Below are 15,038 nucleotides of genomic sequence, written 5' to 3' on the forward strand. Positions count from 1 at the left end.
GAAAAGGGACTGGACAGGAACAGATTTACTGGGCAGTGAAGAGGAGCATGAAAACTAAAGGAGCAGCAGCTCTGTGCTCTGACTGACATCACCTGGTGCCAGATGTGAGCCCAGTTTGGCCATGGCAGGGGACACTGGAGCTCGGTAGGGTTCCTCCTTCCTCTACCCTGAATCTCCATTGCAGCTGCGACCAGGCCTTATTTCAGACAGGTGCACCACGCTGCAGCCTTTGGGTGGCAGACACAAGGAGCTCCTTAAAAAAATCACCAACAAGGGGAGAAATACACTGGGAAACACTTGCACTGACTCTAGTGCTGTGAAATAATCCTCTGTTGTTTGAACTGGCAAGCAAATAACCGTGGGCTGAGATTTGACAGCCAGAAATGCATCTGATGGTCTTGCCTTTCTCTTCAGGGACCCCTGGCTGGCTGGGCAGAGGGCGTTGAGACATCTGGGAAAGTCAGTTATCCTACAGCTTGCAATCAAATCAACATCAAATTACAAGTTACTCATTATTTTCTTCTTCAGAGAGCCCTCACATTTCCTGGGTAATTCCTGTGGTTTCTTCCTCACACCATTTCTGTTGAATCAAAAGCATTTTTCTTTACCCTGCCTTTTGGGAAAAGTCCATTGAAACAGTGAACACTCCATCCTTGCAGTTTTACAGATCTTCTGTTGTCTGACAGGGCTCACTAACACAACCTTTTGGAAGTCCTGCCTTCATGTGGGAATTTCAGCTTTCCTCTTTGGAATTCGGAAGAAAAAATAAAAGCCAGTCTTCCTGGCTGTGCAGCACAGGTTAAAACTGTGACACCTTAGGGACTCAAGCTATAAAGGCAAATATAAATACACACACCTATTGGTTTGGAATCTTTTCTGAATGCCCAGAACAGCAATAGTAAAAGGGAATGGAATCACTGACAACGTAAGATTTTTTCACAGTGAATCCTGCTACATACAGCCCAGTTCTGAAGACTGCACAAAGGAAAAGGATCCAGCCTGTTCCCTTTGGATGCCTCTGTGGCAGCTGGGGACCTCTGAAAGGGCTCTTCTGCTGCTGACCTCTCCCTCTCTGTATCTTGGAGCCCAACCCATGATCCGGGATCCTCTCGATTCCGTCAGCTCCCAAACAGGGCTGTTCTCCCACAATATCCAGGCTGACTCATCCCTCCCCAGCTGGGCTGGAACGCTGCAAACCCTTTCACCTAATCTACTATCAAACCCTTTCACCTGATCTGTGATCCTAAAGCCATCGATCCCAAACCCTCTGGCATTCTCAGGGCTGATACTAAACCTGCTGGCATTCTCAGGTCATCAGCTCCATCATTCTTCAGCTCCCCAGCAGGGATTCCTGCAGCACTGGAAGATCTCTCCCCTCCTCGGCACAGCACACCCTCCCCTCCTGCTGTTTTCCCCTTCACTTTCTCTACAGCTCCTGCTTTTCACCCTCTGATTGGCAATTTCCCGTGCTGTCCAGCAAGCAGGGAAATTCACTCTGATCTCTGACTGTCGAGTTCCCATGGAAACATGCTCTGGGCACCGTCAGCCATGCAGGCAGCAGGAGTGGGGGCCAGCACAGAGCACGTTGTTGATGAAGGTACCACGGGAACAAGCCAGGGGTTGAGGACAAATGCTATGGCCAAGAGAGAGCACACAAGCACGGAACACAGCTCCTACAAAGCCAGTGAATTCAGGTCATCTGGCCAACAGCAGGCAGCAGCCAGGATCAGGGAGAGAGGGAAGCCTGCTCCTGGCTGTGGATGGGATGCAGCAAATCTCCTTGGGAAGCTTCCTCGTTCCTGGGCAGTGCTAAACAGCTTGGGTTACCTGTCATGGCCCATCACTGCAGCCCAGTGCTCCAGACAAGCACATCAACTCCTCTGCCCTCTCTGCTCCACCTCCTCCTGGCACTCCCAGGCTCCCAGCAGAGAGCAGGGAAAAGCTGACAATGCATGCCCCAGCACCACAAGTCTCACCCTGAACTAATGCAGGCAGCAACTTTTTCGTGGTGAATTTGTTCTGCAGGGTGCAGAAACACTGAGCATCCAGATATCCCCACACAGCCCCTGCAGGGATTGGCCAAAACTGCCCCTTTGGCAGAAAACTTAGCATCTCTCAGACCAAGAGACAAATTCTGGTGCTCTAACTTCACGTACTTAATTCAGGGTGCTCCACTTGGGAAATGTCAGTCCCTGGTGAGTATAAAAGAGGTTCCCTTCAAGGATAATGCAGAACAGTGCCTCACTGATGCATGCAGCTATTCCCTTGATAAATTCCTTATCCATACAGTTCTGCCCTGCCCCAAATCCTTCTTTTACCTCCTGCCAGGGGGGGCTATTGCTATAGGGATATTGCTCTTCCCATATCTGCAAAGTTGTTCAGCCACTTCTCTGACAAGTGGAGCATCACGGCAGAAACGTTTCAGAAGAGCAACCTGACTCAGACAAACACAGGCTGCTGTCTTGATGCTGCTCCTGCCTCAGGAAGAAATCCAGTGTTTGTCATGGATCCTGTGGGAGCCACTTGTTTTTGAGCTCTGCAATGAGCCTGAAGGGAGGTGCACAGGCTGCAGGAGACAGGTGTTCAGACTCCAAAGATTACTGCTCTTATCCATGACATTTGCAACCATTAGGGAATGTGGCACTTTTCATAAGCTTAGAGATTTCAGAGTCCAGTGCCTTGGCCAAAAGCTTGTTTCTAAATCAGCACCCTGGTTTTTAACAGGTCAAAACCTGGTTTTGACCTGTTTCAGCTCAATTTTACAGAGGCATCAGAGATGTCACATCCCAACACCTAATACCAGGTGGGTGTGTATAGAATAGTCCCCAGTAGTGCCCCACCAACAAAAGAGAGATGCAGAGATGGCCTCAACCCTGGTTAGACACCAGAGACTCCAGAGCTGCACTCATCAGACATACAAACCTTTTTTTTTTTTTTAATCAGTGTGGTAGGGGAAGGATTGACCACCTTAAGGTTGAATCCAGAGACAATATGAGGTACCAGTGAGAAGCCAGCCCCCTCTACACCCCCTGCAGGCACATCTAAAGGACCTCTCATCCATTCGTAACATCATTTTCAACAGTGAGAGTGAAACACCCTGAAGACTCTGGTCTCTTTTTATTGTGTATAGCTTAAATAAGGACCTTAAACTCTACCCTAAACCAAGGGACTGAAGTAAAATGCCCAGAGTTCAGTAAAAGTCACTTAACAACCAAAAGTTACACATTCTGACTTAAACACTTTTTTTTTAAAGGAGGATCACACAACCATAAATACACTCATATAAAATATTATAAAATACATCTCATGTTCTTGATAGTGCAATAACTCTCAGTCACTACAAACTGTTTGGAAATTTAAAACAAAAGCCTTCCAAATCTAAATAAAGCATGCAGGACATGCTGTCCCACAGCACAAACAAGAGCACACGAGCCCTCCCCTGGCCTCTACTAAACTGCTTGCAGGGGCAGCACCAACAGCACAGGGCCTGGAGAGGCAGATGTAGGAATGAAGAGAAAAGGAAAAGAAATAGATCAGTAAGGCAAGGAGAAGAAGCAAAATGAGTAAATGGATTTGGAAAGGGCTGAAGTTGCAAACCTTCTCCACCTGGAGGAGGCATTTGAGCTGCTGAGAGCTCCCCATTAAATTACCAGATTCTCTTGTTCCCAACCTTCCAGCTCTGAACTTCTCAGTATATGCTGCTCTGACCAAGCTGGTCCCCTGCAGGCTGACAGCACCTCCATCTCAGGATCCTTTCCCTTCAGACATTATTTCCCCATCATGTGATCTTTTCTGCAATAGCATTTTGGCCTTGACAATGTGCTGGGGGCTGCTGCAGGACTGAGAGTGGCGGGACTGAGACAGCTCAGCAGTGATGGGGGAGGCAGTGGAGGGAGCTGCAGACAGGAGAATCAGCTGCAGAGCAATGAGCTGAACACGTTAAAAAGCCAGTACTGCTGCAGGGATCTGGCTCTTATTGGGCTGATCAGGTGCAGGAATGAAGGAACCTCTTCCTAAAGGCTTCAGGAGCCCCAGTGCCGTACAGGTCTGCTTCAGTAATGTCCTGGGACAGGTACTGCCAGGCTGATGGCACCCTCAAATAGCTGCGAAAGAGGATGGAGAGGGCAGCCACATCATCACCCTTAGGACCTGGTGTGCTGTCAGCTGCCTGCTGTGTCCAGCTATGACCCTACACTGCCCTCCTGCCCCCCAGATCTCTGCCACACACAGACTCCTCCTCATACAGAGGAAGGCAGGGCCAGGACCCTGTGTCTCATTTCCTGGTCCCCCTCACAAGTACAGGGCCACCAAAGGAGAAACAAGGAGAGATGACAACTACCTCCACGGCTCTCGCTGTCTGCAGGCTTCACCTGGATCGGGCGCGCCATCTGCAAGGGAAGAGGAATGCAGAGGTTATTGCTTGGCCCACTGCCCAGCACACGCTGCCAAAGGCACTGTCAACAGGGCACCAGGAGAGTGGCAGAAGGGAAACCAAGACATTGTGATGGCAACCAGTACCCTTTGAAGAAGGGACCATTCTTTCCAAAAGAAGCCTGGCGCTTTTCCCTGCTCAGCTGCTCACCCCAGAGAACAGCTCTCCTGGAAATGCCCACCATGCATAAACCTCTGCCTCCTCGGGTGCTGCAAGTGGCACAGAAAGGACTCTGAGGAAGCAGCTCATCACCATGTGACTGGAGCCTGAACAGTGGTCAGGGTGGCCCGATGTGAGACCGTGCCTGGAAGCTCTTCCTGTGTCTGCCCTGACTCAGTGCAGGCATGGCCACGTCACCTAATTGAGCCACTTACTGTCCTTGCAGCAGGGAAGAGACACTGCCTCTGAACTTGGCTAGAAGCTGCACAGCAAGCAGGCATGTCGTGTTTCCCCTTCCCCAGCCCTCATGCAGACAGCTCTGTGCACTAGAGTAGCTCTTGAGAAGGGCAGTGCTGCTCTCCAGCAACATCTCTCATCTCTGGCCCTCAGGGGCAGTGCTGAGGTTGAAAGTGGCAAAACTCCTCTCGCTCGGGCGTGGAGAAGAGCTTTTTCCTTCTCTCGCAGCCATTAGTGTCATCAGCAATAATCCAACCACAAATAAGCCTGAAGGGTAGCTTAGCTCACATGGTATGGGGATTCTCCAGGTAAGAAAGAAGTAGCTGCATTAAGGAACCCACAGCTTTAACTGTCTGATTTGAAAAGCAGGGCAAAACTCATCTGCTGGCAGGTCTGTGTGTCCTGTGCTGCCCAGACAGGCAGCTGACAAGCTGTAGCCTCCTTTCCCAGCTAGCAGGATCCAACTGCACCAGAATAACCTCCGAGGAATGGTGCACAGGGCAGATTTCCACATTCACAGCACATCTCACTCCATGTCTCTCAGCATCATTCACAGAGGCTGACAGTGACCTGAATCAGTGACATTCATAATAAAAAACAATCAGAATATCGCAGGGAAGGCCTGCACACGAGCTGCAGGTCCAGGCATAGTCTGCCCCTTCTCTCGGGAAACCCCTGAGGAAAACCAGCAACAAAACAGAAAACTAAATCAAGCCATAAAAGTCACCAACTGAAATGTGTTTAGAAGCCAGCAAGCAATATGTGGAGGGCTGTCAGTCTCCAAGTGGTGGCTGAGCCAGACTGGCCAGAAACCAGAGGCAGAGCCCACATTCCCAACAGCTGGAGGAAATCCGTGAGGTAGCTTCGCAGTTCGCAGCACAGAGATGCCAACCAGGAGGTGACAGGCTGGCATGGCATGGCACACAGCCTGGCAGCTGGGGGCTGTGAGCTGGCTTCCCCTGACTGATGGACCTCAGGCAGGATGAGCAGAGGCTGGGAGCAGGCCCACGCAATTCCTGCCTCAAGGACTGATCATGGGGCTGCTGATAATGGCCCCAGGGACGGGCTGGCAGCTCCCCAAAGGAAGGCCAAGCTGCTGCCGTGCTGCACCTTGACAGACAACAACCTCCATCCCCCAAGACCTGCTGAATCATTTAGGGAAGGACAGGCTGCAGGCCCTTTTCCCACTCTTGATCAGCCGCATGGATGTGCAGAGCTCCTGACATCCTGCTGTTGCTGCCATGTGGCCACAGCACTGGAGCTCGCCAGCTTCTGGGCTGCTGCTCCCCCAGAGAGCTGCCAAGGGCCTGGCACCTCTTTCCTGAGCTGAGTGGGATGTGGGGCAGGGGTTCAGGAGTCTGCGGTCAGAGATTGTTCCACAAAGTCTCCAGTTTCCTTGCTGAGAGGCTTCTGTCACTGCTCACAGTCCCTGGCAGCCTGCCTGTGTGAGCTGAGGCTGGCAGAGCTGTGGGAGCAGGCTGAGTGGGAGAGGGCAGGCAGCCCAGATGTGTGCTCAGAAGAGAGGGCTCCGTGCAGAGCCAGGAGAGGCAGCTGGCCACGTCACATCCCACTGCTCCCCCAGCACCGAGGAATAGTTTTGTTTCTAGCCAGGATGCAAAACCAGGGCTGAACTAACTGAACTGATGGGGAGGGAGACGGAGGGAAAGACTCGGATCTCAGCTTCTGTGAGGAAGCCAAAGCCCCAAAGCCATTTAGGTGTAGGAGGGGCGGAAGGGATGCTGTGGAAATGCAGTGCACACACAGCCAGCACCACCCTCCCAGGGATGCAGGGGCTGAGGGCGAGGAGTCGGAAAGGATGGGGGGAGAGGAGGGGGAGGTTAAGTACCTGAGGCCATCTCCCTGTCCCCTCCCCCAACAGGGCTGTCACTCCAGCTCCCAGCACCTAGGATAAAGGAGGTGTTGTCATGGAAACGGTTATTCACCACATGGAACCTGACATTTGCAGTTGCCATGGAAACCAGCTCTTGGGGGCATTCCCTCTGCTTTGCACAAAAGAGACATTTTGATATGATCTCTGGGGAAGGGGCCCCCTCTACCCATCTGTCCATCTCTATCCTTTTGCCCATCCCAGGGACCTGACCCCAGGGGTGGTGACCCCATGGAACCTGCCACCGTGGGCGAGTGCATCCCACAGGGCCACTGACCAAGTGAAGTGATGTGCCCACAACTGGGCCACAGCACAACGCCCTGGCAGGAGAGGTGGCAGTGCCAGTACAGTGATGTGGGTCAGTACCGGTGCAAATCTGGATGCAGCTCCTGGCTGGGGCTACAAGAGAGAGCAAGGCTGCCCTGCACCTCTCAGCTGCGACCACAGCTCCTCTCTTCCCACCTGAAACAGCACCTGGGGTGGGCACAGGAAGACTTTCCCTCTGCCCATATCAGACCAAGTCCTCAGTAAAAGGCTGCCCATTTCCAGAGGCCTCGCCAGCTCCAGTGACTTTGAGAGACACCCACCAATCTGAGGTCAGGTCCCTGGGCTGGTCGTCATCTGCTCTGGAAGATATAGGTAAAGAGAAGAAAACAAGATACAATTTGTCCAGATGCTGAGGCTTGGAGAAGAGCAGCAGGATTGTCTGCCTGCTTCTTCCTGAATTGGGAGGTCTCCCAGCTGAGGCAGAGGCAGCCATGGCCCTCCTTGCATAGAAGCAGACACCCAGAGGCTTCCATGAAGAAGGACACCGCCACTTTAATCCTTCCAAGTCTCATGTTGCCACCAAAGATGAACAAATTATCGAAGGCCTCTTGTGCAGAGGGAGTCCACAACAGCTTTAACTCAACTCCATGTGTCTCAAGGCCTTGAGAACTGTCCCTGGGGCATCCTAAACTTTGTATACAGGTCTCAGACAAAGAGCTCTGTCCCCTACAGGAACACACAGTAAGAATGGTCAAGCTTTAACTCTCCCATTTGAGGGAGAAAAAGAGGAACAGGACAGCAGGGAGGACCTGCTTCTGGCTTACACAGCAAACTCTGGAAGTACAAATTCTCCTGGCCTCCAGTCATCACCTGAGGCTGCGCACTAATCAGAGAGCACACAGGGATAAGAAAACTCTATTTGTATATACTCAGCTGGGCCCAGAATCCAGCAGGTAGGATGTGCCTGCCTTAAATTTCCAGAGTGAAGAAAATGCACATGCACAGACATGGTTGCCTTTTACCACACAGGAGCACATAGGTGAGCACACGTGTAGGATGGAGAACTCGAGCAAATGATTCATGAGCCTGCACCTGCCTCACAAGCTGAGCTTCATCTTCCCTGTTAAATTATTCAGCTGAGCATTATTAGTCTTCGTTTCTTAAGAATATCACATTAACATTTAGCACAGGCTGTCAGGACACCGTGGGCAAAATGTCCTCTGCCCCAGTCCCTCACCCTCACACTTCAGGGTCCCTCTTACCTGCTGCTGCTGACACTCTAAGGGCTGTCAGCTCCATGACCCACTGCACTCAAGAAATCCCCTGGTGCAGCAGTGGGCACCAGATGGGCAGCAAAGCTCCTACTGCCCTGCTCCAGCTTCTCTCCCACATTTCCCTCCTGGCTGGATACACAGCTTCCCAAACACAGCTGTCCCTACCCTGCTCAGAGCTCTCACAGACAGCATCTCCCTGCCTGCATCACTCTCCCTCTCACAAGCCTGCAGCCTTTGTTGGCTTTCTGGGGGGTTACTGGTGGGGGGGGCCGCCAGATGGGGACAAGGCCATCCCGACCTCGGGAGCGTTACACAAAGCACAGCAGCCACATGTCCCGTGCAGCCCCCTGGGAGCCGTGAGGAGATACCCACAGGGAGAATCACTGCAGCCCAGAGGAGCCCAGAGATTTCCAGGGAAGAGGCAAGGCTGAGAGGCCTTGCTGACAAGTGTCTGGATTACATCCCACCCCATCCCCAGGATCTGGGCAGCACAGAGAAGCAGGGAACCCCGCTCTGTTTGGGCTTCCCCCCTGCTTTTGAGGAAATGCTCCCCACCTTTGCAGCACTCTTGGGATTAATGATCTAAGGAAAATTCCTGGCACTCCTAAAGTCAGAGGAAGCTTTGCTATTGGTTTCACCAAGGCCAAAATGCACCACTTCTCTCATCACACCCCAAAAAAAGCATTCTGGAAGTGAATTGGCTCCCCATGTTTAATCAGTTTAGTCAGTCAGCTCAGCAGCCTGGTAGCCCTGTTCTTCAAGGAGAAGAAGTGACTCCCACATCCCGCTTATTCAGCTTTCAAACTGCAAAAGCTGGATAGAAGGAAAAAGCCCCCTGGGACAGGAGGGCAAGCCTCTCTATTAATTACGAGTAAGTGATGTAAAATAGCCCCTTAGGTGCAATGCAGGGGAACCTCACAGTGTTAAGAGGGTCAGAAGCACAGTGTACGAAACACACAATGCAGGCTGGCTCCTCTGGGCTGTCAGGAACCAAAAGGCATCCAAGACCATTGGCAGAATTAGGTCCTGGGCTTTTCAGCTTTACAAATTGTGGGCTTGTCCTCCTCTGGCCAGTTAAAAATGCCCTGCCTGAATGATCATAATCACTTCTACCTGGGCAGAGCACATAAATCTAAATGCTAATTTGTTCATTTGGATTCCGTTTCTGATCAGGAATGCAAGCAGGGATGGATTGGTGCCAATCTCAGTGCTCAAGCATCCTACTTGCATCTTCCCTCTGACATCTCAGTGTGCCTTAGTCCTGTCCAGGAGAACCATCCTTCCCCGAGAAAGGGGAGGTGTCTCACACAGAAACATGAGCAACATTAGTACCAAGTTCTGGCACAGCTCTAAAGGCTGCTTATGAATTCACCTCATTCAATCCCACTGTGGAGGAGACAACGATAATTATGAGCAGTGTGTTCCAGGTGGAGGAATTGAGGCATGTGGCGATGAAGATCATGCAGAAAGTCTATGGCAGAAGCAGGATATGAATCCCAGAGTACAAAGCACACAGCTCCTGCCTGAATGGCTCAGCTATGACTTATTGCATGAGCAAAGAAGATTGCTGAAGGACTGATGAAACTGAAAACCCAAAAACTCCTCTAGAAAGCTCATCAAGACCACAAGAGATTGTTCTGGCCTCCAGAAAGCCGTGGGCCTGAGAAGCCAGGCACAGCTGGGTACTCAGACCCACAGTCCTGTGCCAGCTGCAGGATCTTGCTTCAGCAGAGACAGAGACTTGCCCAAGATTTGTCACGTTTGTCACTCCCACCAAGGTGGAAAGTGCTCAGCAGGCCTAGGGAATGCTTAAGGCTTAAGGCCTGCAAAAAGCAGGAGTAAGATGCTGTGAGATGGGTCACCAAGTTACTCTGAGCAAGAAAGCTGCATGGGGAAAAGCTGGGAGCAGTGCCACACTCAGCTGGCTTTGATCTTTCCACTGGAAAAGACACCCAGCACCCCATGCCTCTCCCTGTGCCCACTGGTGCACCATTGGTCCAGTGAGCACATTCAGGTGATTCTCTGTGCACAAGCTGCAGCCTCCAAGGACCCCAGGGAACCAGGGAAGGGCAGAGCCTGGGGCAGCAGGTGTCTGAGCTGATGGACACAGCAGCTCTGCAGAGCCTGCACAAGCTTCTCCTGGCTGTGCTGGAAGGTTCACAGGCTGCCATCGGGCTGCTGCAGCCGTGCCCTTCTCCTGCCCCACGGCAGAGTAATGACAGTGGCCAGGAAAAGACATCTCTGCTGATGTAACAGAGGGGGCCAGGCACAGGGACCCTCTGCCTGCACACAGAGCGGCTGTGCCAGTTCCCTTGGCAACCACTAACACCGACAATCCAAGCGGAGCAAAACCTCCGGTGATAATGACGCACCCACGGGAAAATCCACCCAAAACGGGCCCAAGCCCCAGCACCACCAAATGAGGCAGTTCTGGGCTGATTTGAGATAAGCTGTTTCCCTTCAGGGGTGCTGGCAGACTAGAAAAGAGGCCCCAGGTGACTGCAGGATGCCCCTGGAGACAGTCAAATCTCATTTGGAGAAAGCCCTCAATGATCTGGTATAGTCAGCCCTGCTTTGAGTGGGGTTTGAGCAGAGACCCCAGAGGTCTCTTCCACCATAAATTATCCTATGATTCTATCTACATCCATGTTCATGAACACTTTTGTGCAGGCACACACCCCAAACGACCCCACGGAGGTGGGAACGTGGAGCCTTGCTCAGGAGGGTGGTGCCTTTGCAAAGACAAAGGTCTGTGTGGGCTGGTGTGCAGGTACAGGTGTGTTCACAAGCACAGCTAAGGGAGACCACCAGGGAAGATCCAGCTCTGGGAGGCAAAAGCCAAAGCTCTGTGCTGCAAGGAGATGCCAGGGCCTGGCTGTGCAAAGGGCAGCAGTTTCTCTGGAGAAAGGAAGACCCCTTGTGCACAGGACAGAGCCTGCACGAGTCCACTCGGTCAGCATGTGGGAACGAGTGCTGATCTTTAGTTTCACTGTTCTTCCAATTCCATAGGGAACAGGAGGCAATGGCTGCATTGGCAGCTTGCTCTTCAGTGCTGGCACTTCACTGGGCAGCTGCCTTGCCTTACAAAGAGTTCTCAGCCCCTCAAGCCAAACCCTCAACAGCACAAGCGTTTGCAATTCCCTCTGCACTGAACAGGCACTTCTGCTGCTTCTTGCCCAGGGGCTGCTTTAGCCCAGCACCTTCCTGTCCATGAGATAGCCTTGGCATGCTCTCTGTATTGCTAACTGATGTTGCATGGCTCTCAGGAACTTGCTGGTACTGTCTATCAAACCTGCAAGATGGACATGGGAAAAACTTCTCCAGCCTGCCCTGTTCAAGGGATGCAGCTGCAAAGATTAACAAGTGGGGCCCAGCTTCAAACATTTAGACCACATGAAACTTTGAGAAATAGTGATCCAGGCTGGCTTCACACCAGCATTGCACAAACAAGAGGGGAGGGAAGAATGAGATGCTTTGCCCTCTCCAGCAAAGTCCCTCCAGACACCTGTGCTCCCTCCTACCACCACGGGCTGAGGATCCTGACAGATGGCCCAGGTGAGCCCTTGCTCCTGGCAGCACAGGACACAGCCTACCCACAGGGATGCCCTCTGCTCAAGCTCTGCTGGGTGTCTGCACTAATCCTGGTGCCCAACCACCTGAATTAGTGCTGCAGCATCTCAACCCCTGGTGCATTCCCAGAGTCTCTCTCTGCTCTCATGCTGCTGCTCTCTGTAATTTTCCATTCCTGTGTCCCTGCATCCATGAGTTCTCCCTATGATGTAGCCACATTTCAGTACCCTCATCACTGCTCTTAAACTGCCCGTATTCCCAGCTTGGATCAATACCAATTTCTGCCACTTACTTGCCTACCTTTCAGCAGGCCTTTCTTTGTTCTGCATAGAAATAAAACTGTAACTGTACTTTGCCAAAAGAATTACTTTTTTAAACCTCCCCCCCTCCACTTCCTCCCTCTATTCTTCTTCCTCTTCTTCTTCAGGAGCAATTTTATGTAATTTGCAACTGTCTGGCTGCAAATGAAAAGAGACATAAAGCGTTTCTGCGAAATATTGAAAAGCTGGATGCTTTTCCCTCAAATTTCACTTAGCAAGAGGCTTTAACTTGCTGTGTGATCACTGTGTGTCATTAATAACCTCTCCAATTCCTTTCAGAACTCAGCAAAGTGAAGGCACAATCACGAATCAAAGGCATGGGTTATTGAGATACAATATCATTTCACTGAGGCAGGGAGGAGTGTGCCAGGGAGTGGGGAGAAGGTGAAACACTGCACTGCTGGGCTGGCTGGCAGCTGAAGAGGAGACTGGATTTAGGAAAAAGGCCTGATTTCAACAATTCACCAGCTCTGAGGGCAGCACAGGTGTTCTAGATAATACAATATACAGCTGTACAGGTGAGACTGGTTGAGTCACCATCAGACGTGTGGATGTGGCACTTAGGGACATGGTTTATTGCACTTGGCAGTGCTGGGTTAATGGTTGGATTCAATGATCTCCGAGGTCTTTCCCAGCCTGATGACTCTATGACAGTCTTTACACCCTGAGCACAGTGGTCCATAAAAAAGAATATAAAAGCCAAAATTCTGTCTACCTCAGAAAAAGATGCTGAGCCTTACTGTCAAAAAATAAGCTTTTTAGAGTTTAAATTCCATTCAGTTACCATGCATCCAACAGCACTCAATTCAGAAACAAAAGAGAATTTTGATCTCACACAAAGAGAACTTGCCCCAAATGCCACAAGAATAAATACAGACCACAGTGATTCCTACTGACTTACATGGAAAACCTAAAATATAAATATAACTATATATATAAAAGCTTAGGAAAGCTACACTGCACTCATGGCCCTGCAGGTGGGCTGACATTGCTGGCATCAGACCTGGAGGACCTCAGCAACACCTCTGCAGGCCCAGACCTACCCAGTGACAACCTGGAGAAGAACCCAGAATTCCTGCTCCAGCTGCCTGATCACAACCTAAGGACCTCTCAGAAACCATATCAAAGCACTCCCACAAATCTGTCCTTACCAAATCCTCAGTCTAGACCAAGAAAGTAATTTGTCTCTATTCAGGTTCATGAACTGTTGAGTTCAACCACAGTTCTCTGCACTGACACCAACAAAGGAAGGTACTTTGGTTCTTGTGGCATCTACTATTGCTTGGTGGTACAACAGCAAGTGTAGGATCAACACAAGACCCTTTCTCTGCCAGTTTGATCCCTTGCTGTCTCTAAACCTGCTGATGCTTGGTCATGCATTCAGGTGACACTTTGTGTCACCCTACACTTCATAACCCTTCAGCTTTCTTTCTCCTACTGCTATGTGCAACACAGAGAGAGCATATGGGTAAAATGCACAAGAAATCAGTTGTTTACCAGACTGTGGCCCATTGACTGAAACCTCGGAGGTGTGGTCAGTACACTCTGTGCTCTGCCCTATGCTGGGGCCCTGACTAAATTCCTGGGGATAGGCTTTACCCCAGAGTTCATCAGAAGATGATCCAGATGTGAATGTACAGAGATGAGATTGTACGGCCTTGCTCCCCAAACAGGGAAGCAATTGCCTGGCATTCCTGTCTGGGATTCATTTCCAAACTGTTCCCCGTGATCAGCTGGGCCAGAAGGGCTGGTGATGCTACACAGACACCAGCACACCACGGCTGAAAGCTACCCCAGCTCACCCAGCCCACATCCATGCCAAGTAACCATCTCTAAATGACCAAAGAGAGAGAAAATTGTGCCTCCTTGGTCACTGAGGGACTGAACAAAAGAGAAACTAAATGTGATGAAATGGTATTTTGGCAGCCTGAAAATAGACAGCTCCAAATGCAGCACAGCTCATCTTCATCCTAATCCTGAAACATAATTACACCACACTGCTCATTAACTGTCTCCAGACAAGTATGTTCAAAAGTACTCACCTACCACAGACTTCTTACTGTTCCCAGGCAGTGTCTTACACCTCCCTTAACATAAAAAGCCTTTAGATCACCACATCATAGATAAATTGCTGCTTTAAACACTGCTCCATGCAGCTCTCTGAGACCCCTGAGAGCACAGGCAGTAGAGAATACAGTGAAACATGCAGCAAATTCCTGGTGTAGAACTGTAGCAAAACTGAGATTGCCTTGAATCCACCAAGCCTCACATGAATAATTTTTCAGAGACATGTCTGACTTCCCCACTGCATTAACAGCACTGTACCATGACTCCTCTCAGCTGCTCCTACATCCTTTGACTTGTTCTTACAGACACTGTCAGCTCTGCCCTGGACCAACACACGAGGTCACACTGCTTTAGTTCAAAAAGCTGACCATTTCCCATCACACAAAAATAACTCAGGCAGATTTGTGCTGGTTATCTGTACTCTTCCCCCTGGCTGTCCGGAGATAAGGATCCTGTTAAGTGGTAATTAAGTTACATGCATTTTCCAGCACTCAAACGCCAGCACGGGCCCATGCAAAAAAAGCACAGGTAAGCAAATACAGAAAAGGAGGTTTGTGTTTGTGTGTGGAGGTCTTGAGGGCAGCTGGGAGAGATGAGAGCTGGGAGTTCTTTGGACCTGTATGGGTTAAAGAGGAAATGTTATGGTTAAGAATTCCTAACCATCCTCCAGAGACCCCTGGTTTACATTAATTATTCTGTTGCCTTGAGCACTCAGGGCCTCCTGTGAGCTTCTATCTATAAGTACCCAACTCCTCCTACTCACCTCCAAATGAATCCTTTCAATGTGCTTGATCAACCCCCTCAGTACAGCAAGGGAACTGCCC

General features: G+C 50.6%; 1 protein-coding gene across 1 annotated transcript in view; it reads right to left on the reverse strand.

The window, feature by feature from the left end:
• CELF5 (CUGBP Elav-like family member 5) overlaps positions 1-15,038 on the reverse strand; it is a 37,333-nt gene that overhangs the window by 14,669 nt on the left and 7,626 nt on the right. The window contains 1 exon segment of the mRNA XM_039566463.1: positions 4,340-4,388. Coding sequence (XP_039422397.1) covers positions 4,340-4,388 — 49 coding nt within the window.

Source organism: Corvus cornix, chromosome 28, assembly GCF_000738735.6.
Source record: "Corvus cornix cornix isolate S_Up_H32 chromosome 28, ASM73873v5, whole genome shotgun sequence".
NCBI lineage: Eukaryota > Metazoa > Chordata > Aves > Passeriformes > Corvidae > Corvus > Corvus cornix.